This window comes from Anoplopoma fimbria, chromosome 4 (genome assembly GCF_027596085.1).
Source record: "Anoplopoma fimbria isolate UVic2021 breed Golden Eagle Sablefish chromosome 4, Afim_UVic_2022, whole genome shotgun sequence".
Classification (NCBI taxonomy): Eukaryota; Metazoa; Chordata; class Actinopteri; order Perciformes; family Anoplopomatidae; genus Anoplopoma; species Anoplopoma fimbria.
This window is the reverse complement of record NC_072452.1, coordinates 26082809-26104245: the sequence shown is the minus strand read 5'-3', so window position 1 is coordinate 26104245 and position 21437 is coordinate 26082809. Positions and strand designations below refer to the sequence as shown.

General features: G+C 41.5%; 1 protein-coding gene across 1 annotated transcript; it reads right to left on the bottom strand.

Moving 5' to 3' along the window:
- Positions 1–196: 196 nt before the first annotated feature.
- maml1 (mastermind-like transcriptional coactivator 1) lies at positions 197–20064 on the bottom strand. The gene is given in 11 exon segments (XM_054597882.1): positions 197–1459; positions 1462–1770; positions 1773–1813; positions 1816–2016; positions 3288–3417; positions 4315–4578; positions 7738–8357; positions 8360–9101; positions 18989–19040; positions 19042–19104; positions 19106–20064. Coding segments are annotated over 11 exon segments (3123 nt in total). The 5' UTR covers positions 19294–20064; the 3' UTR covers positions 197–946.
- Between the last annotated feature and the right edge of the window lie 1373 nt (positions 20065–21437).

The window sequence follows — 21437 nt, the reverse complement described above, 5'->3', positions numbered from 1 at the left end:
ACACCAGGTGGAACAGAACTGAAAATAACAGTTATTCTGCTCATTTTTCAAAATAAAAGTCATGCTCTTGAAACTACGAGCAACAGAACTTCAACCATCATAACTTTTTATGCAATGTATATGGCGAAGGTTTTTTTATAATCTTTTTTTTAATCTGTGGTTGTTTTAGGACATTGTGCTGAATATCGGAAGTTTTTATATAAAATTGTTTTTTAAAAGTGATCCAATTTACCAAAACAAAATCCTTTGTTAACCTGGATATTGTATATATGAACATTTCCTCAAATGAAAATATATCATATAGAATTACATATAAAGTTCAAGAGGATTAAACAGGTGGTTGATTGTAAATCCCATTAACAGAACAACCTCTGAACTCCTTTACTCTGATTAGCAGATGAGCTTCCTGTTCAGTGGATCACCTTCATATTCTGAATCTAGCAGAAGAACCCGGAGAACAGAAGAGGCCTTTAAGGTTCCGTTCCACCACGTGTGCAATTCTGCAAAGAGCAATTCATCGTTAAATTCTTAGATTTTTGAATGAAGCCTGGATAAATCTCCTCAGACCAGAGGAAGAAACACATCTGGTTTTCATTTGTTACCAGTGAGTCACACGTTGGATTCTAAACCTCGCTTAACTGGAAAACCAAACTCCCTCATGTTTCTTCATTAAATGGATCTGACAGCTGGTTCGTATGTCTGTGATATAATTCTAGCCTGATGAAAATGAGAATTTTATTTCACATCATATCAGCGTCTGCAGAAACACGACAACCTTCATTTCTTTACCGGCCAGATGTTTCTAAGCTCAGACTCTGTTAGCCGCGTGGCTAATGCTAACGCGCCGACCTCCCGTCTGGGTCTTTTCTCAGCGTCCTCAGGGAGCTCGTGATCCGGGTGCAGCGTCTCGGCTCAGCAGGGTTCGGGTGCAGGCGTGTGCGTGGGACTAGTGGTGGCTGGCGAGCAGCTCGTCCAGGTCGGCCATCCACTCCTGGGTGCTCTGACCCTTCAGCAGCGAGTCCACCAGCTCGCTCTCTCCGGCGAAGCTCCCCGACGCCACGTTGTACCCGAACGACACCTGCTGCTGCTGCTGACTGGCAGTCCTGCTCACCTGGTAACCTTGGTTACACTGCAGCCCCTGGCGGCCGTTGCCCTGCGGCTGTCCGAACGCCGCCAGGTCGGGGAGGACGGCCTGGTTCTGATTGGCCTGCTGCTGCTGAGTCTGCTGCTGAGCCGCCATCGGCTGGCCGAGGCTCTGAGGGTTGGGCGGCGCCCTCTGCTGGGCGGCCGCCATGTTCGTCTGCATCATCTGCTGCGCCGGGTTCAGGCCTCCCATCGGACGCCCGCCGGGGTTCGTGCCAAAGGGTGCGCTGCCCGGCGGCATCTTGGGAATGCGAGACTGCTGCTGCATGTGGAAGGCGTTGGGCGGGTTGTTGAAGGCGTTGGGGGGAGGCCGCCGTTTCCGGAGGTCGGCTGGTTGGCCAGCTGCTGCTGCCAGGCGGCGCTCTGGGCGCCCTGCATGCCGGCAGCCATGTTGGCGGCCATGCTGTTCTGCATGGAGCCCGGCATGCGGGCGGCAGCGGCGGCGGCCAGCTGCTGCTGCTGCTTCAACATGGCGGCGTTGGGCTGCGACTTCAGGTGCTGCTGAGCGAGGAGGCTCTGCCTGTAGGAGGCGCTCATGGCGCCCAGCTGCTGGCGCTGCAGGCCGGCCTGCTGGGGCGTGTGAGACGGGTGAGAGGGGTGAGACGGGTGAGAGACGGGTGGCTGGGGTGAAGGTTCATGTTGTTGTAGAGAACCTGCTGCACGTCCACGCCGCCGGCCCCGCCCCTCCGCCACCGCAGGACGACAGACCGATGTCACCCTGACTCCCCGACGGGGGCGGAGCAACGCCACCCGCCGGCCCGCCGCCCTGACCCATGCTCATACCCATCATGCCTTGGTTCTGGGGGAACATGCGCTGGGAGCCGGGGGCGGGGCCTCCCATGGAGCCGACGCTGCCCATTGGCTGAGAAGAAGCTGTGAAGAAGACAGAACAGAGTTTGTTAACGGCGTCACAAAATGTTTCATCATTTATTCATATGAAGAAAAACTATTATTTTATTAGTGATTAATATGCCAATTATTTTCTATATTATTTGCTTTGTCTATCATAGTTTCTACAAATCTTAAATTTTGAATGTCTAAATATTCAGATATTCAGTTTATTACAGTCACATAAAACAAAGAAAATTCTCACAATGTCCTAAAAGAACAATCAGTCATCAGAACAGTTTCAGGTTCATTTTCTGCCAATCAACTAATCAATTAACTCACAGAATAACCAGATAAAATCAAAGAATGAGGTAATTGATTTAAAAACACCTCCCACTCAGATACTTCCTGTGTGCGTTTATAAAGTGCTATAAGTTTAATGATCATCCATCAATAGTGGAATCTGTAAATGAATATTTTAACCACTTTATCATAAGATGTCTTATGTTTAACGTCATAATAACTTTATTCAGATCTCCGTTAGCTTCGACTTTGCAGCCGCTGCTCCTCAACAGACTTAAACAAAGTAATAAACAGGACAAAACAAAAAACACAGTGGAGTCCATCAGAAATATTCAGCTGCTGTAATTTAACTTTCAAATGAGCGGTGAGCTTCATTTACACACAGACAGAGAACGTTTGTCCTGAACAACAAACAAACCGGTTTTCTAATGAAGGTCAACACAAACACAGACTCAGTCTGAGGTTCAGCTGGAACATAAAGTTATTTTTATCAACAGATCCGTTCTCATTGTTAAATATTCATTCTTTATTTTTAATATTTGATGGCTTTACAGTTCAGTTTCAGGTTTATTTTTTTAATACAACCTTTTTCCTTAATGAAGTGTCAGAAATTATTCTACTGATCTCAGAGCACAACATTTCATGAATTTTAAAACTTGCTTCACCAGCTTTGGTCGTCTCAAAAGGCAGGAGGATTATTATTTCAAGTCATAATCGTCAAACACTCAGTCGGAGAAAGAAACCGAAACTAAGCTTAATATTGTGATATTTCAAATACATTTTATTCTACACGTTTCATTTAATATTACGCCCCAAATAAATCTTTTGCTTTAACCAGATTCTGTTAAAAACATTAAATTCTGAGCTCAACGCCACTATGAAGCCACGATTGATTCATCTGAGACCAACAGTCATGTGACAACAGTTCAGTGAACCTTTGACTGACCTGCTGCTGACCACAGAGCAGAGAGGAGAGAATGCAAGTAGAGTGTCGGACGTGCTCGTTGTCCTACCTGTAAACTGGTTGACTGGCGGCTGTGGGAAAGGGTTCTGATTGGCCGGTTGCCCCGGCTGGTCCTGGTACTGAGGGGGGGGTCGGGTCAGGTGTCTCTGCAGCTGCTGGTCCTGCTGCCGCTGCTTCTCCTAAACAGAAAGACCAACAACTAGTCAGACATTTTATCTAGAAACAGAGGACGGTGTGAGACTAATATAACAACATGTCTGCTGGATCGTTAAAATATCTAAGAGAAGCAGACTGGAAGAAGAAATTACAACACTTAAATCAAATTAAATAAAGACTTCATATATGTTAGCTCCTCCACGAAACGTCTCCTGGATCAGTTTGCTTCTACAAACAAACAGCTCCCCTAGTGTTTAAAGCGAGCGTTTACAGGTTGGAACTGTTTGAACATCAAACATGATTTAAATAAATAAAATCTAAGAGACAGAATTCTTCTTTGTATGCAGAGGATCAGAAATCTTTCCTGTTTATGTTGTTGATGTAAGAATATTTAGATAAAGAAGCTCATGAGGCTCAGGGAATTTATCCTGCAGGTAAACTGACCTTTATATTTAGTTAATTTTGTAAAGTTCATTAGTATGTTGACATTAGATAGAAAGCAGTGATGAATACAGTTACACACAGAAAAACAAACCAAAACAACATCAGGCTAGAACAACATAAAGAAAAGAAGGTTGAATATCCTGTAAACCATTTGATTTGGCTGCTAAATATTTACTCAAATGAAGATTTTTAGAGCATTTAAAAACAAATTGTGCTTCTATGTTCAATCCATAGAAATGTTAATGGTGTTTTTATCAATTAACTATTTTTGTCCCATGATCACGAGCACCAAGGTACCAAATTCAGAGTTGCACAGCCGTGATTACGTCATCTTTTGACTCCGGCTTCTCTACGGCGAGTACAAACTAAGCTTGACTTCCTGCACTGTGTGCTGTGACAGACACAACATGCTGAACTCTTCTTCTGCTTCACAAAAAGGGACAGAACCTCGTCTACTTCCTGTGTAACTCGTTTACCTGTTCAGCCATCAGCTGCTGTCTCTGCATGTACTGCTGCTTCTGCTGCTCCAGGATCTGCTGTTGATGCTGCTGTTGCTGCTGCTGCTGCTGTTTCAGCGCCGCCGCCACCGCCGCCTGGCTGCTCAGGTACGCCGCGTTGCCGTGGTTACCCGCCATGGCGTTGGCCCCCGGCTGGGCCGTCATGGCGTTGTTTCCGGGCGCCGACGTCATGGCGTTGGCGGGGCCCGGGCCGTGTGGAGGAGCAGGGTAGGAGTTTGGGTCCTGATAGAAACACAAAAAGTATTGTTTATTATTTATTTTATCTATATTATTGATTTTATTTCATTTATTTTTTTTATTATTTTTTTTTTCATTTCATTCCATTCAATTATTTTATTTAGACTTATCCTATTTTATTATATTTAAGTTTATTATTATTACTCATTTTTTTTGTGAAGGATATATCTGCGTTTGTCCTGGGAAAACATTCCAAGAAAATCTTTGTTGTTTAATTTGACCCTATGTGTGTGTTAATGTCCTGATTTGTTCTGTTTTGTTGGTTAAAAATTAAAAGAGAGAGTGGGGAAAAAAGAAACACAAATTAAGAAGACTTTCCAAAACAGCTCTACAATCGTAACAACTGTATGTAAATAATAGAATATATTCTCCATATTTCTAAAAAGGTTTTAAAGTTTTCACTCATCTCCCAAAAGAACAAAACCCTGTCAGATCCAGGATATTCGGCCTGGATCTGTAGAGCACATCTTTTTCATTGAATCTTACTCAAATGCTTTTGTTTTCTACTATTATTAAACAGTAAATTTAGCAGAATCTTGCTGCAACATCAATACATTTATATTATGTAAAAGAGGTTGTAAATAGCTAACAAAGGTAGAAACTAGATGCTGTAGTGCTAAAAAAAATGATCTGTTGCACCACCAGCCATTAGTGCCATAAAAAACACAATATTTTAAATGTAGTGGAGTAGAAGTACACAGTAGCATAAAATGGATACACTCAAGTAGAGGTACATGTACTAAAAAACAACAGTTTGTATAAGTTTGGCGAGTAGAAGTTTGAAGTTGAGTTCAAGAGGAACAGAGCGTCCCAGCAGCAGCAGCTATATTTAAATACAGAGAATGTGAAAGGCTGCTTTGTCACTGCCTCCCTTCACCCCCCCGTGAGAGCCTTAGCAACCAGCTGCTTCACACACACCAACACACAGAATCAGTTTATGTTAAAACAAGGGGGGGGGGCCCAGACCGGTCTGAAGCAGCTGAACAAAAGGCCTCCCTGCTGCAGACCGACTTCACCTCCACTCAACAAACTGCTCTGCGTCTTTATCTGCACCTGCTTGTGACTGGTTGCAATGAAACAACATGGGATAGCCCGCACGGCGAAGATTTAAAGAAATGTTAATTTGCATAAAATCCATCGGCATGTAGGGAACGCTAGCAGGACGACACTGTCGGTCTTAGAAGTTAGGCCTCTTGGTTGAACACTGTGAGAAAGCTCTGAGCAGCAGACTGGAGTCCATTAAAAACCTCATGGACTTAGAGTTGTCCCCCCATGAGTCCGACACACAGACACCGAGTCCTCTGAATTTAAGGAAAGCTAAACGTCCTTTTCTTTCTTTTGGTACAGAGAGTTTTTTCTAAAGCCGTCGCTGTGTCCAAACTGAACCAGGCAGCAGGAGACTCTGCTGCAGAAACAGACTCTCATTGTTCAGACTCCCATCATACATCAGTCCAGCACAGCTGCGAGGGAGTGTGGAATGGGGTTTATTTGTTAGATACCTTCTGAAGTCCGCTAGAGAGAGATCACGTTTAATATTAACCCTCTGAACGCCAAAGCACACCGACGGGATGGGAAAACTACATTGTTCATCACAGCGAGATGCTGTAAAACTCTCATAATTGTCTGTTTTTCATCTTTCAAACGGTCCTTGAACGCATCATGTGTAACCAACGCTTCCGTCAGAAAACGCAACAAAGCTTAAAATTGTGATATTTCATCAAAAACATTTTATTCTACATGTCTCAGTTAAAATCTGACCATAAATAAACAGTTTGTTTTAACCAGATTCTGCAAAAACCATTAAATTCTGAGCTCCTCAGTTCAACTATGAAGACATGATTGAATCATCTGAGACCAACAGTCATGTGACAACAAATCTGTGAAACTTTGAGCTTCATGCTGCTGAACAAAGAGCAGAGAGGAGAGGCTGTAAGTAGAGGTTGTAAAAATGTAAATAGTTCAAATTATAAAGAACGTGGAGCCTCCATCCCCCCACAATCATTGTGGACACTTGGAAACAAGTTGGATATATAGATTCTATTGTTTTCCATTTGTTTTTCTTTTTTTTAAAATAATGAAGCTGTATGAAGGCGTGTGTGTGTGTGTGTGTGTGTGTGTGTGTGTAGTCCAGGAATGTGCTGTCGGCACAGTTATGAAAGCAGAAGAGCAGCCCTCTGATCAATCTGTACAGCTGCTGCTGTGTTGTTGTAGCGTTGTGATGTTAGCACGGATGCTAAAGTTAGCATCTGCTGCTGAGAAGGTCAACTCCAAAACTCAAAGAAGGAAAGTCGACCTTTAAAGTCACATTCAGACTCATCCTCAGAGTTGTGTTGTCTTACCTCTTCATCATTTTAACAGATATCGTGTTCGTTTTCATTTTATAATTAGAAAATGTGAGAAATGGTTAAAATGTCATGAACTTTTCTTTCTTCTGGTTGACTAAATGGTTCTGAGTGGATTATTGTCACGATTATTTAACCAACTTTGGCACTTTAACACTTTTAGTTCACAAAAAACTGCCTTCTTATTTCACATTATACAATTGAACTATTAGCAATGACATAATACAACAGCATCACTCGTATAAAGTGTGGATCCCTAATATAAAATTAATTTAAGTGAACCTTGAGTTCATAATACTTTATCAAAGATAATGATCCTCCATCTTAAATACAATAAATCATGACACAATTTAATTAATTCAATAACTTTTCTATGGAGTCTGGTAATGTAAAACATTTCCCTCTGACGACCTTCATATTTATTCTTTAGGTTATATTTTAGAAAGTTAAATAAACTCTACTAGAGCTGCAACAATTAGGTTGGGCAGCAAAATAACATTTTGATTTTGATAAATGTAATTTTTCATGCAGAAATGGAAGAAAATGCCATTTTCTAGCCTTTCAAATATTTGGTTTTCCTGCTTTTCTCTGTTTTATCTCATTAAACAGATTATCTTTGTATTTTGGACAAAATAAGAACATTTAAAAACATCATCTTTGATTCTGAGAAATTGAGATTATTTTTTTTAAATGTTCTGACATTTTAAAAGAACAAACAATGAATAAATTAATCTAGAAGATAATCTTCTGATTAACTGCGTTGATAGCTGGTGTTTGTGGCGTTGCAGTGAGTGTTTCTTACCTGCGTGTGCGGTATGTGCTGACGGAAGTTCATGCTGCTCTTCTGTTTGATCTGATGCTGCTGTCGGAGCAGCGTCAGCAGGGCCGCCTTGTTCTGACTCTGGGTGTTGGGGGCCCGCGGTCCGGGCCCCGCCTCAAAGTGCGACAGAGGTTTGGTGTTGTTGTAGTTCAGCATGGCGGCCGTGGCCTGTGCGCTCGGCGTCGGCGGGTGGCCGAGAGGCGGCCCCGACGCCGGGTGACCCATCATGTTGGGGTGTCCCGTGGGCCCCGGCATGTAGCCGCCGGCCCCCGCCTTGGGAGGCCCCTTGTTGGGCTGACCGGGCATCAGCAGCTGCTTCTGGGCGTTGGGGTTGAAGTCCTGCGGGTACAGAGACGGGCTCGTGGGCTTGTCCATCCCAAACGCGCCCCCTAGTGTGCTCTGGGAGGTGTTGGCCATCTGGGGCCAAGGCGAGGGGTGGGCATGGGGCCCCTGGCTGTGGAACTTGGCCCCCGGCTGAGGCTGTTTGTGCTGCATCTGTCCGTGGAGGTGCTGGGCTCTCTGCTGCTGGGCGGCCAGCTGCTGGAGCTGCTGGGCCGGGGACAGGTCTTTGGGAACAGGGGGACCCGGAGGGAGAAGGTGGTTGGGGGAGGCTGGAGCTGCCTGGGTGGAGGAGCCGGCTGGGACGGGGGCAGAGCCGGGGACGAGGCGGAGGAGGAAGCGACGGGGGAGCTGGTGGGGTGAGGAGGAGGCCCGGAGGAGGTGGACCTGACGTGGGGGGAGCCGGTGCGAGAGTCTTGCTCGAAAGCCACAGAGGACGGGGAGAACTCCGTCTTCACGTTGACCAGGTCTGGAGGAAGCAGACCCTGAGACGACTGCCCTCCTCCACCTCCTCCTCCTCCACCTCCTGTTGGCCCGGCTCCACCTGGAGTCGGCACCAGAGAGTCTTTGCGGTCCTCCTCGAAGCCGTCGTTGAGGATGTCCTGGATGTCCTCGTAGGCCACGGAGCAGTTCAGCTCCTCCATCAGCTCCGTCCACTCCTGCTCGTTGAGGTTGAGGTCGGGGAACAGGCTGTTGTTGCCTCCTCCCGACGGCGGCATGATGGGCAGGATGTCGTCGGGCTCCTGCTTCATCTCCTTGCGATGGAAGTCCGAACCCGAATCCCTGCAGCCGCCGCCGTCCGTCGACTCTCCGGCCGCCCCGTGGGTCCCGTTGGAGCTCAGAGAGTCGCTGATGCCGAGCTTGGAGTCCAGCGGGGAGCCGTTGGCGGTGCCGTTGTCCAGACAGGCCTTCTTGTTGGGGGGGAAGCCGTCGCCGAACCCGTTGACCTGATCCCGTCCCATCGGAGAACCGGCGCTCTCCAACTTCCTCTTCACCGTCTCCTGCAGCTGGAAGAACAAACAACGTCATTAGCACATCACAAACACTGCGACATAAACAGGGTTCAACCCTGCTGAAGTGTCTTTGAGCAACAAAATGAACCCCTTACATTGACAGTCTAAAATTAATATTTATAAAAACACTTAGAGACATAAGAACCGTGCTCAAATACTTTACTAAACCTAATGAACCAACAAACAAAAGTGAAATATTTATAGTTTCTATTTGACATATTTTGATGCAAGTCAAGACTTTAAAAATAGTCTTATATGAAATAGCCTTATCTTATCTCCTGTTTCTTTAATTGAATCCTTCTGGTTTAAAATCTGTCTTTATTATCGTTTTATTTTTTAGACTCTGGTTGATTCCTGAAACTATTTAAGGGGTTTCAACTAACGAATATTTTAAATTTCAATTAGTTTGCTGATTGTTTGTTTGTTTATCATTCCATCTGTGACCTAAACAGTTTCTCAGGGACCAAAGTTTTGACTTCCCATATCTGGAAAACAGTCAAAAACCTAAAAGATATTCAGTTTAGAATTAAACAGATTTTTTCTTTTTTTAATTACAGCCTTTAATAATGTGTTTCTGTATTTTACTGTGTTGTGCTTCACAGTGTAGTACTCTGGTGTGTGCAGGAGCATTTTACTGATAATATTCGGCTAATGAATTGTAATAAATAATTTATTTTGTCCGTAGTCAGCTCTCAAATTTACTCTGGCACATTTACAAAGAGGGGGAAACTGAAATGTTGATTAATCTGCACTGTCACTGCTTAATACATGAATTAAAATGACATCTGAGGGGCTTAGAAAAGAGTATGTTCGCTTTAAAGAAACGCCCAATGCTTAGTCGTTTATGAAAATGGATTCATGTGATTAATTGATTTCTAAACTATTCACTAACTTCACGGTGTCTTTATTTAGACCTTTGCATCATGAATAAAGCTTCTTAGAGCGGAGTAACAAAGCCAGCTGTTGAAGTATGAGAGAACTTTCTATTTCCGTATCCTGCAGGGACAGTTTTCCAGCTGTGGGAGGCGCTGCAGCTGAATGGGCCGAGTTATGAGAGATGAATTGGGAGTGAAAAAGCTTCAGAGCCGCTGCCGTTAATAGAATCAGCTGCAGGCGTGCTTACATAACGCAGATAACAAAGAGCTTCCTCAGAGCAGTCAGCAGATCAGATCTGTTCTCTCTGCAGACCGGATCTGATGGGAACATTCACAACTGCCTCCACATCAGCTGATCCTCACACGCTTCCACCAACGACGTTGGTTAAATATTCCTGCGTTTGCCCTGAATCCAAAAAAAGATTCCTACTAAAATGTTTACATGGATAATGTAAGATTATGTTGACGTTGAAATATCTAAAAATATCCAAGAGTTTCATTGTGTTTAACAGTGAAGCTTTTCTCCTTCCAACCAGACATGTGGGCTTTTCTTTCTGGGAATGCTTCTCTGCAAAGTGTTGAGTAGTTTGTTTTGTGTACAAACACACATCTGGCTGTAAACAGGGGAGAGGCCATGTGTGGTCAACTGCCATAAAAACACCCAATTTAATATTATATTCTGAATGTGCTGTACGAGTCAATTAAAGAATGCTGCCAAACCTGAATACCATCGGTACATCACATATGTCTGAATCAGTAAATACAATTCAGAATATTTTGAAAAATAAATGGAATATTTTCATTATGACAATCTTTGTTTAGGACGAAAGGGCATCAATTTCATGTCATTTAACCCTCTGAAATTCTGTTAAAAACATTCAATTCTGAGCTCCTCAGTGAAACTATGAAGCCATGATTGATTCATCTGAGACCAACAGTCATGGGACATAAATTCAGTGGAACTTTGACTTAACTTCAGGCCGCTAAGAAAATATTGATGAATCCTGGATTTGTGCATAAAACGTTAGTTGGTGCATGAATTAGGAAATAGTACGTTTTAGAAAATGTCTGATGAGGAGACGGATCATACCGAGACTAAAACAGTCACTTATTCAAACGAGTGGGTTTTTGCAGGTTTAGTTTCGGTCTCTCTCTTTCTCTCGTTTTCTGAATCTGTAGTTTCAACCAAAACATAGATGATCTTTGAACACATGAACCTACAAAAAGTCTTTAAATGTGTTTTCTTGTCACAGTTAACTCATTTTAAAATAACTTTAAATGAGCGGTTTGACTGTATATCAATTGCTGCATAAAGTGTGCTGGTTTATTGCAATAAATAAATAAATAAATTCAGCTGTGCAGCCTGGAAATCGTTTCTCACAGCAGCACAACTCTTCTGCACAAACAGGAAAGTGAAAACATCACAGAGACGTGTTGTCGAGTCAGCTATGTCGGTTTTAGGTCAAGTATTTAAGTAAAATATGCTGACTCTCCAGTTCCGGGAAGAGGTTGCTATGAAACAAGAAAATAATATTTAGAAAAATCTAAAAATGTGTAAAATAGATATAATTATTGTCAAGTGCAGCCTTATGAAATACTGCTTTTATGCAGTTAGTGTACAAAACAAATATCTACATTTCACACCAGCAGGATATTCAACAATACAGGCACATTAATCGAACCTGAAGTGTTTCAATTATGTAAAAATGTTTATAACTGTATACTGGTTTTTCTTTAAGTGGCTAAAGAGACAGATGATTGGACAGACTGTTGTGTCCCTGGATCAATAAATACATTGATTGACAGGAAAATAATGCGGTACTCTAAAAAGGCAGAAGTAGGAAATCTCTGGCTACAGACTTTCTTTGGACAAACTAAAACATTTTAAAAAGTCCCACAATTATATTTTTTATGTTTTCATACATTGTTATAGACTCAACGTTTAGGTGATTCATTTATAAATGAGTGTTTCATGCTGTAGTGATGAAAATAAAGAGGACTGGAAACCTAAAAAGAAAAGGAGAGAGCAGTGTATCGGCCCCCGAGGGGAAAGGAAACTCTGGTGACTCACTGAGTTTCTAAAAACCTGAAATACCAGTCTGAGTCCTTCTTGTTACCATGGCTACTGGTGTGTGTGTGTGTGTGTGTGTGTGTGTGTGTGTGTGTGTGTGTGTGTGTGTGTGTGTGTGTGTGTGTGTGTGTGTGTGTGTGTGTCAACAAAAGACCTCCTGCCATCTACTGAGGGTGGAGGGGTGGAGGAGGTCACAAAGCACTGAGCACTGCAGTGGCATTCTGGGAATTTGAAGACAGATTCCCTTGTCAGGTAACTCTGGACTCTGTAGTACACCAACTACTACAGTACTAAATTAATAATACTACTGCTACTACTACAACAAATACTAGACTACTAACTAATAATACTACTAGAATGACTAATACTAGACTACTAATAATACCACTATTACTTATACTACTATTAGTAACTTTATTGATAACTGTGTTCCCATACAGCTCTCGTTCTCTCTCTACAGGGAGTTTAAAGGTCAGAGGTCGAAGGTCAGAGGGGAGTTTAGTGTTTTTGCTGAAAAGGACACTTCAGCAGGTTCGAGGGTTTGAATCCCGGTTCACTGGTTGGACTCAATACATCATAGAGAGATGATTGGATCATTTTAAGATGATAAACAGGAATCTTATATACATAGTTTTGTTATGAATACTGACTTTCATAAAACCACTGCAAAGTATTTGAAAAGTAAAGTATTTGTTACTGTGATTTGGGAAAAGACAATAAATGTGCTGTAAAGTCTGATTAATAGATATGAAAAGAGTAGTATACAAGTGATAAGATTAAAAACTGTGAGTATTAAATTTCATTGTAAACTCAATGTATTTGGGATCTTACTGCTGGTCAGATAAAATAGGAAGTTTGAAAAAGATGATTTGGGATCTGGACTTTCTGATTACATAGTATTTTCTACATTGATTAGTTAAATGATAAATCAATAGACATGCATAGCAAGAAAAGAACAAGTTGTTGGACTGAGTTTCTTTGCAAAGAATCATACTTGTTCTTGTGTTTGTGGCCAATCAGAATCTCTTTTAAAATGAATTAAACGACTCATTCAGAGAGACAGATGTTAAAATGTTACTCCCACTAAAACTGCATCAACACTGTGAGTTAACTTTAAAAAATAAGACATAACAGCTAAAGCCAAGGCGAGTCTGTTCAGAAGATCCTGAAAGTCTCTGTTGTGGCTAAAAAAACCACCAGATCTGCATTCCTAACATTACAGAGGAATAAATAAAAGGCTTCTAAATATCTTCAGAGTGACTCTCGCTGAAAGTTTTGTCTCTGGCTTTGCCACAAAAATCCAGAACATCCAGCGTGTTTAAGTCAGTTTATCAGGCTTCGATTGCATTCTTTCAGCATGAATATTTTGTTTCTCTCAATGGAATCCTTGTTTCATATTTACATCCTTGGTATTTATTGACTTTTGCTGTGTTTTTTAGGTTTTTTTCTCTTCTTCATTGTGCTTGTAAACACTCTGGAACCAGACCGATGATAGTACTGGTTCATATCATCACAAACAAATCACTTTAAGTGTGTGTATATATATATATATATATATATATATATGATGGCAGGTATGCAAACAGATATTAAACAGACAGTTTTTAAGATGCTTTTCATAATTCTACAATAATTGTTTAAACTTGTGCAATCTTATATTTACGTTCCTATGTATTGTTGTTAGTGGAGTTAGAACATGTAACCTGAGTTCTTATCTTCCTCACATCTCTACAGAATAATTTAAAGGTCTATTTATGTTTAGCATTTGTGACAACAAGGTGAATATATGCTTCCATATATTGGAAGTGGGCGGTATGGATACAATCCTCCATCACAATATATGTAATTTTATGTCCTATTATGAATTTTCTGTAATAAAAAACAATTTGATTTTAAGCTAATGAGTTAGATAAATAAATAGATGTATTAATAGATTTATTAATATATAAACGTACTTAATCTACCATTAAGATGTTACCTTTTAACACTAATGACACATTTTTACCCTCTCATGTTACATACTGCCATAATTCCCAAAACTAAATATTTAAAATATTAGATATCAAAAAGAGACAAAAACAAAAGATTAGAAAGCAATATCTGCCTCTTAACTCATTTTTTTTTAAAAAATTATTAGCTAGTCTGTCATAATGTTTGTTGTGAAAACATTTATGTATTGATATGAGCGTTTGCAACTAAGTGACATCACTACTGAGACGAGCCAATCACAGCTCTGCGGAGGCGACATGGAGCGTGTTGTCGACATGGAGCCGAGCGAGGCGTTTCCTGTGAGCGTTAGTATTCAGGACAAACACACACACACACACACACACACACACACACACACACACACACACACACACACACACACACACACACACACACACACACACAGTGACACACACACACACACACTGATGAGTCAGCTGTGCGGGGGCGGTGGGGGGTTTCTGTTCAGACTGAGTCACCTCTCAGGACTCCAGTCAGCGTTTGTCAGAGCAGATTCTCACCGACTCTGAACCAGATACAGAGGAGGGGTTCTCCTGGTATCAGTTAGATATAAATACTACACAACACATGTACGCAGAAGGTAAAACAAAGTAAAAACACAACGTGGTGTCTTTTGTGAAGTCGTCCACTTATAGAGACAGACGTTTCTCTGTCATCAAACTAGTGATGAGACGGGTCATAAAACTCAGTTCGGAGCAGCACAAAAGAAAAAAAGGGAACAAATGTAACTTTTAGAGATATCTGATCACGTTTGTTAGCCGTTAGCGGTGCTGCTAACGTTACTATTCACACAGACACACAGCAGAGTGATGTCATTAACCTTCATTTTGTCAGACAATGTCACAATGACTGGATTTCTAGCAGCAGCGCAGCAGATTGAGAACAACTGCTGGTTAACATGCAGCATTTGATTTGTGATTTATATCACTGTTTCACACCGGTTCAGTTGTATGACAACAGAAACATTAAAACATGTAAATAAGATCAACTATATGGAGAATTAAGCTGCTTTAAATCCGAGTGATGGTGATCACAGAGAGCAGAGCGAGAGGAGTTAAAGGCCAGGTAACATTTGGTGTAAGATTGAATTTCTCTTTGTAGGTCAGTTGGAAAAACTGGCTGATCCCTGTTTGATTTGTGTAAAAAAAAAATATAGCTTTGAACAGATTTTCAGAACATGTGGAAACAGTCCTAATGCTGACCTGCAGCTGTTTGGGGTCTTGAGCTGCAGTTTAAAACCTGATAAATCCCTCCGACAGCACTGCTCTAAGCGGGCCAGTACTCACCAGTACACAGAACAAGTACTTCTATATTTTGCACTGTGTTGTAACGCAACTGTTTCTTGCACACCAGCACTGTGGCTGCTCTCCATCTCTACATATAGAGCTCCGGTAGATATATAATCAAATGGAGCAGCTGAAGAAAATTCTACTGAGCAAACTTTTCCAGAAGAATTAAATGTTCAGACGAAGGCTGTGATGTGTGTTAATAATAAAATAATTATTCTCCTCCAGCAATCTTGTTGGGCACTATCTATTGTTACATTAATAATAATAATAATGGCCTAAAATTGTGTAAATTGCATCGTTTTAAGTGGAAAACTCATGTCTTTTATTCACTATAAAAAATTCAGAAAAGAGAATAAATTTGTCTGTCTGTCTGGTGTATATTTCTAGCTTTAGACATCCTATACTATATAATAGAGTGATACTATAGGCTTCAAATAACAGAGGAAAGCACTTTAAGTATTAACGATGTGGGTAAAAATACAAACGAGTAGAGATAGAAAGAGATTAATGATACCGGCCGATGAATACATTTCGAGCACTGACCGGCAGTCTCACCTGCTGAGAGATTTAACTATCAGATGGACTTTGGACTCTTCTACAGTTTCTGCCAACACTCACGCTTGTAGTCAGTTAGGGCTGGAATGGTACACAAATACTACTAATAATATCATCACATTTTAAAATGCAACGCGTTGGGGCACATTGTAGCTGACTCAAACGTTTTGACCGTATGCTTTGACATTGTATCGTCTACGATCAATATTTGTTTTTACTAGTTTGACATATTCGGTGACGCTGTTGCAAATGAAATGTTTGAAGTGTGTCCGCAGATTATACCCGACTTCAGTTGAACAATATCAGCATTCAGCTTAATACAAATCAGTGTCAAGTGAGATCGACTAACCGGGCTAAGCCGACTGGCGTGCTACTACTGACGACAACTTTTAAAAAGCTTTACGTGCAAAACTTGCGCTCCAGAATTTATTTTTCCAAGTGTGCGAGTTGCAGGATGAGACTTACAGACTGTAATACGGAATAGTAGCAAACCTACAAACCAAATTGAGAAACTCTATAGTATTTTAAAGCCTACATTTATACAAAAAATATTGAAAGCATTAACGTTTCATTTATACATTTATCTCAAACTATACTTAAAAATATGAATTCTGTGTCACTGAACTGAACTGAAAAGATTGGTGTGCGTTTACAAACATCACTGATGTAAACAGACCTTTAACAAAAAGAGGTCAAAGGTCAGAGTTAAGAGCTGGTTGTGATTTGGAAGGACACTAAAGCAGTGTGTGTTTGTTGGTAGCAACCACAACCAGAAACACAGATCACGTGACCAGACGGCCACAACACAACACTTCCTCCGTCAATCACCGACACAAACACACAGCAGTGGTTTCAACAGAGTGAAGAGGAGCTTCAGCACAAAGACAGCGATCAATCAGTGTGATCAGCTCTGATCAACAAACACACAGGCTGATCTGATCTCAGTGAGACAGAGCGAGTCTCCAGGATGACAAACTGTGGATCAGTTTCGGTGGAAATGATTTAGACGTTCATGTTTGTACATATTGGTGTTTCAGGCCAGTTCTTGACATAAGAAATTCTTAAATCATCTAGCAGTCACAGGATTTTCTTATCTTATCAGCTCAGTAGCACCAACAACTATCGGAGTAAAATTCCTTCACATGCCACTAGACTCAATATTCAGATGTATTTAAGATATTCTATCCAGCCAAAAATGCACTTTGATTAAAGTCTCTCTGTACAAACGTATCACAACAAACCGGGGTCTAAAATTAATGAAAGTACTCGTCAAAGCTTATTAAACCAATAAAGAGATTCAAAAACACATTTCTCTATTGCTTTTGAGTTGTACACACTTAAAAGTAAAGTTAGATAATCTATCACAACATGGGACTGTTTGTTTACATCAGTTTAACATCTTTCTACAGTAAAAAACAATACCATTAATTTAGTCAATAGTGTTGAACCTAGAAGTAACTGATTTTGGACTCAAAATTAAAAAGGTATCATTTGCCGTATACTTAAGTACATATACACTTGCAATTTGCAAAACGTGTAGTTTGTGCTGCTGTTGTACCGTTGAGTTTCTAATATGTATTCATGTAAAAAGTGTCACTCTTCTGCATTGTAAACTATTAAATAAACAGCAAACGAGACCTTCAAACGTCTCCTTTCCACAACAAGAGTAAACCAGTTTCTCTCTAGAGGGACGTTGCTGGTTTTTCTGGTGTAGTCGTACTATTTGCACCCTGTTACCCACCACTGATATCTGTCCACATAAAGCAGAGCACACAATCACGTGTACCATTATTATTATTATTATTATTATTATCATGAGAAACATGTTGTGATAGGATTGTTCTGAGACTCAGATTTGTATTCGTATTAGTTTGTTTCTGTACTTTTGCTCTGGTTTATGCTCTTAGATGCTTGTGAAGAAACACATATGGAATTATGTGGTAAACAAACAAATGCTCAACAAACCAGAATATGTTTTATATTTTACATTCTTCAGAGTAGTTGAATGAGAAGCTGTGAACAAACCTTTGACTGCTACTGTAAATACTAAATATGAGATTTAAACTGCTTCTCTGATTGCCTCCACAGCTGCAACTCAACGTGGGTTATGAATGCAGCAGAAGAAGCATGTTGTGTGTTTATGTGTTTATGTGTCTTCCTCCTCCTGCTTCTCTCCTCTAAATTTTGTTGGAGAGTTTGTCTGCAACTCCCTCCTACAACCAGCTCTGCTCCCAGCAGATCATATGACACTAATACACTGTGCAATACAATATTTATAATAGTTTGTCTGTATATATAATATTACTGTGGATTCTCTACTGTTCTTTACTGCTCATTTGCTTATTTATAAGACTTATTTTGATCTTGTGTTTTTATTTATTTACTGTCTCTTGTTTTGTACTTTCCTCTCTGCTGCTGTAAATGTCCCCACTGAGGGACTAATGAAGGATCATCTTATCTCCTCCTCTTCCACCTCCACTCTTCTTCTTCCTCCCTCTTCCACCTTCCACCTCCACAACCTCCTCTTCCACCTTCTCCTCCTCTTCCACAATCTCCACCTCCTACTCTTCAACCTCTTCCACCTCCTCCTCCTCCTCAACCTTCTCCTCCTCTTCCAACCTCCTCCTCCTTTACCTCCCTCTTCCTCCTCCACTCCTCTTCTTCCTCCCTCTTCCACCTTCTCCACCACCTTCTCCTCCTCCACTCCTCCCTCTTCCTCCACCACTTTCTCCTCTTCCTCTCCTCAACCTTCTCCTCCTCCACTCTTCTTCTTCCTCCCTCTTCCACCTTCCACCTCCACAACTTCCTCTTCCACCTCCTCCTCTACCTCCCTCACTCCACCTTCTCCTCTTCCACCTTACACCTCCACAACCTCCTCTTCCTCCTCCACCTCCTCTCCTCCTCTTCCTCCTTCCACCACCACCTTCTCCTCTTCAACTCTTCCTCTTCCTCCACTTCCTTCCCTCCTCCCCTCCCTCTTCCACCTCCACAACCTCCTACTCTTCCTCCTCCACTCCTCTTCCTCCACCACCACCACCACCACAACCTTACACCACCTTCTCCTCCTCCTCTTTCACTCACCGCTATCAGCGTGTTGTTCCTGTTCTCCGCCGTCGTCTCTCCGCTCTCTCCCCCCACCACCTCCTCCACCACCTCCTCCCCCCCCTGCCCCTGCCCCCCCCCCCCCTCCTCCCGGCCCTCTTGCTCTTGGCCTGCAGACACCGCTGGTGGAGGCTCCCTGTGGAGAGTCTGTCTCCCTGCAGCCTCTCCAGCGTTGCGCTCTCGTAGCGGCTCTCGCAGCTGTTGTGATGCCGTCGGAACAGCTCGATCCTCCGGCGGAGCCTCTCCATCACGGCGCTGTGCCGCGGAGCCACGAAGTCCGCCATCCCCTCCTCAGGGCCCGCGGCCTCCTCTGCTGCATGTAAACAGCGCCTAGCCTAGCCTAGCTTAGCCTAGCTTAGCTTAGCCGCAGAAACACGAACTGTGAGCTCCGGGATTCCTCCAAGAAAACACCCCCAAAAAAAGCCCCCAAAACACCCCAAAAAGCCGCAGTAGAGGCGCGTGTTGGCGGGGAGCCTCTAGGCCGTGCTCCCTGGAGCGTGGGGCCGCTGGTGGAGCCTCCGTGGGGGCATCAGGAGCCCGACTGTGAAGCCTCTGCTCCGGGGGTTAAAGCGGCTAGCTCTGTTAGCTCCGTTAGCTCTGTGCTAACGTGCTAGCCTCTATGCTAACGTGCTAGCCTCTATGCTAACGTGCTAGCCTCTATGCTAGCGGAGCTCCTCCCGAGTTATATCCACTCACTGTGACGGCGTGGCCCTCCTACAGCCTCCTGCTAGCTGTTAGCCGCTAGCTGTTAGCCGCTACGCTAGCTGTTAGCCGCTACGCTAGCTGTTAGCCGCTACGCTAACGTTAGCTAGCAGGCTAACGCTGGCTAGCCCGGGTTAAATAAAGCATCGTTCTTGGTGTGAATGTTCTCCAGAGGTTCCCCTTGTCCCGTCCTGGCCGTGCTGGGCCGTGCTGGGTAGCGGGTTAGCGGGCTAGCAGGCTAGCAGCTAGCTCTGCCCCGGCGGAGCTTCTATTGTTTGCAGGCATCGCGGCGCCGCCATCTTGGAAACTTTCTCTTTTCTTTTTTCCATCAACGACAGAAGGAATGTTTCTCGCTTCCGCCTCTCCGATGATTGACAGCCCGCACAGCCAATAGGGAGCGAGGAGTGCTTAGTGACGGACCAATGGGAATAATTCATTTATAATATAATATAACATAACATTTTACACTATAACTGAATGATCCACTTTGTTGTATTTAACTTTTACATTTTTTACATTTTTTACATTATTGTTTTACATTACACATTACACTGCAGTATTATAAAAGCGTCTGCTAAATGACTGTAATGTAATGTATTCTTACACTTAATAATTATTCTATTGCTCATACGTACCAATGGGAATAATTCATTTATAATATAATATTACATTACATTTTACACTATTACTGAATGATCCACTTTGTTGTATTTAACTTTTACATTTTTTACATTATTGTTTTACATTATTGTTTTACATTAATAATTATTCTACTCATATGTACCAATACATTACAGTGTCAGTATTTAACTTACACTTAATAATTATGTCTATTGCTCACTTAATAATTATTCTATTGCTCATACCCAATGGGAATAATTAATTTATAATATAACATTACATTTTACACTATAACTGAATGATCCACTTTGTTATATTTAACTTTTTTTTTGCTATTCTTCTTTTGTAATCTTTGATGTTGCATTACATTTTATACTATTACTGAATGATCCACTTTGTTGTATTTAACTTTAAATTTTTTACATTATTGCTTTACATTACAGTGTCAGTATTCTTACACTTAATGATTATTCTATTGCTCATACGTACCAATAGGAATAATTCATTTATAATATAATATAACATAACATTTTACACTATTACTGAATGATCCACTTTGTTGTATTTAACTTTACATTTTTTACAATATTGTTTTACATTATTGTTTTACATTACACGTTACATTACAGTGTCAGTATTATTACACTTAATAATTATTCTATTGCTCACACGTACCAATGGGAATAATTCATTTATAATATAATATAACATTACATTTTACACTATAACTGAATAATGTTGCTGCTTGTGCATGTCTTCATTAATTTAATTGTAAAACTGAACTACATAACTTTATTTGCATTTTCTATCTTTCAGGCAGCAAATAAAAAAATGATCTACTTGCAGAAACTTGCAAAGTAAATTATTAAATAGATTTCAATCCCAAAAATCTGAATAATATCAGAAAATTTGTAAAATGTAGGAACATGTGAAAATATCCAGAAAACAATATTCTAAATAAAAGAGAGAAAAATACCTAAATAATATCCCCAAAAATTCTTCTTTGAGACTCTGGCACAATAATTTCCTTTCTTAAGATCTCATCTTAATGACGTAGTCAATCTACATTGTACATTAATATTGAAGACATCCAAACGATGAAGGA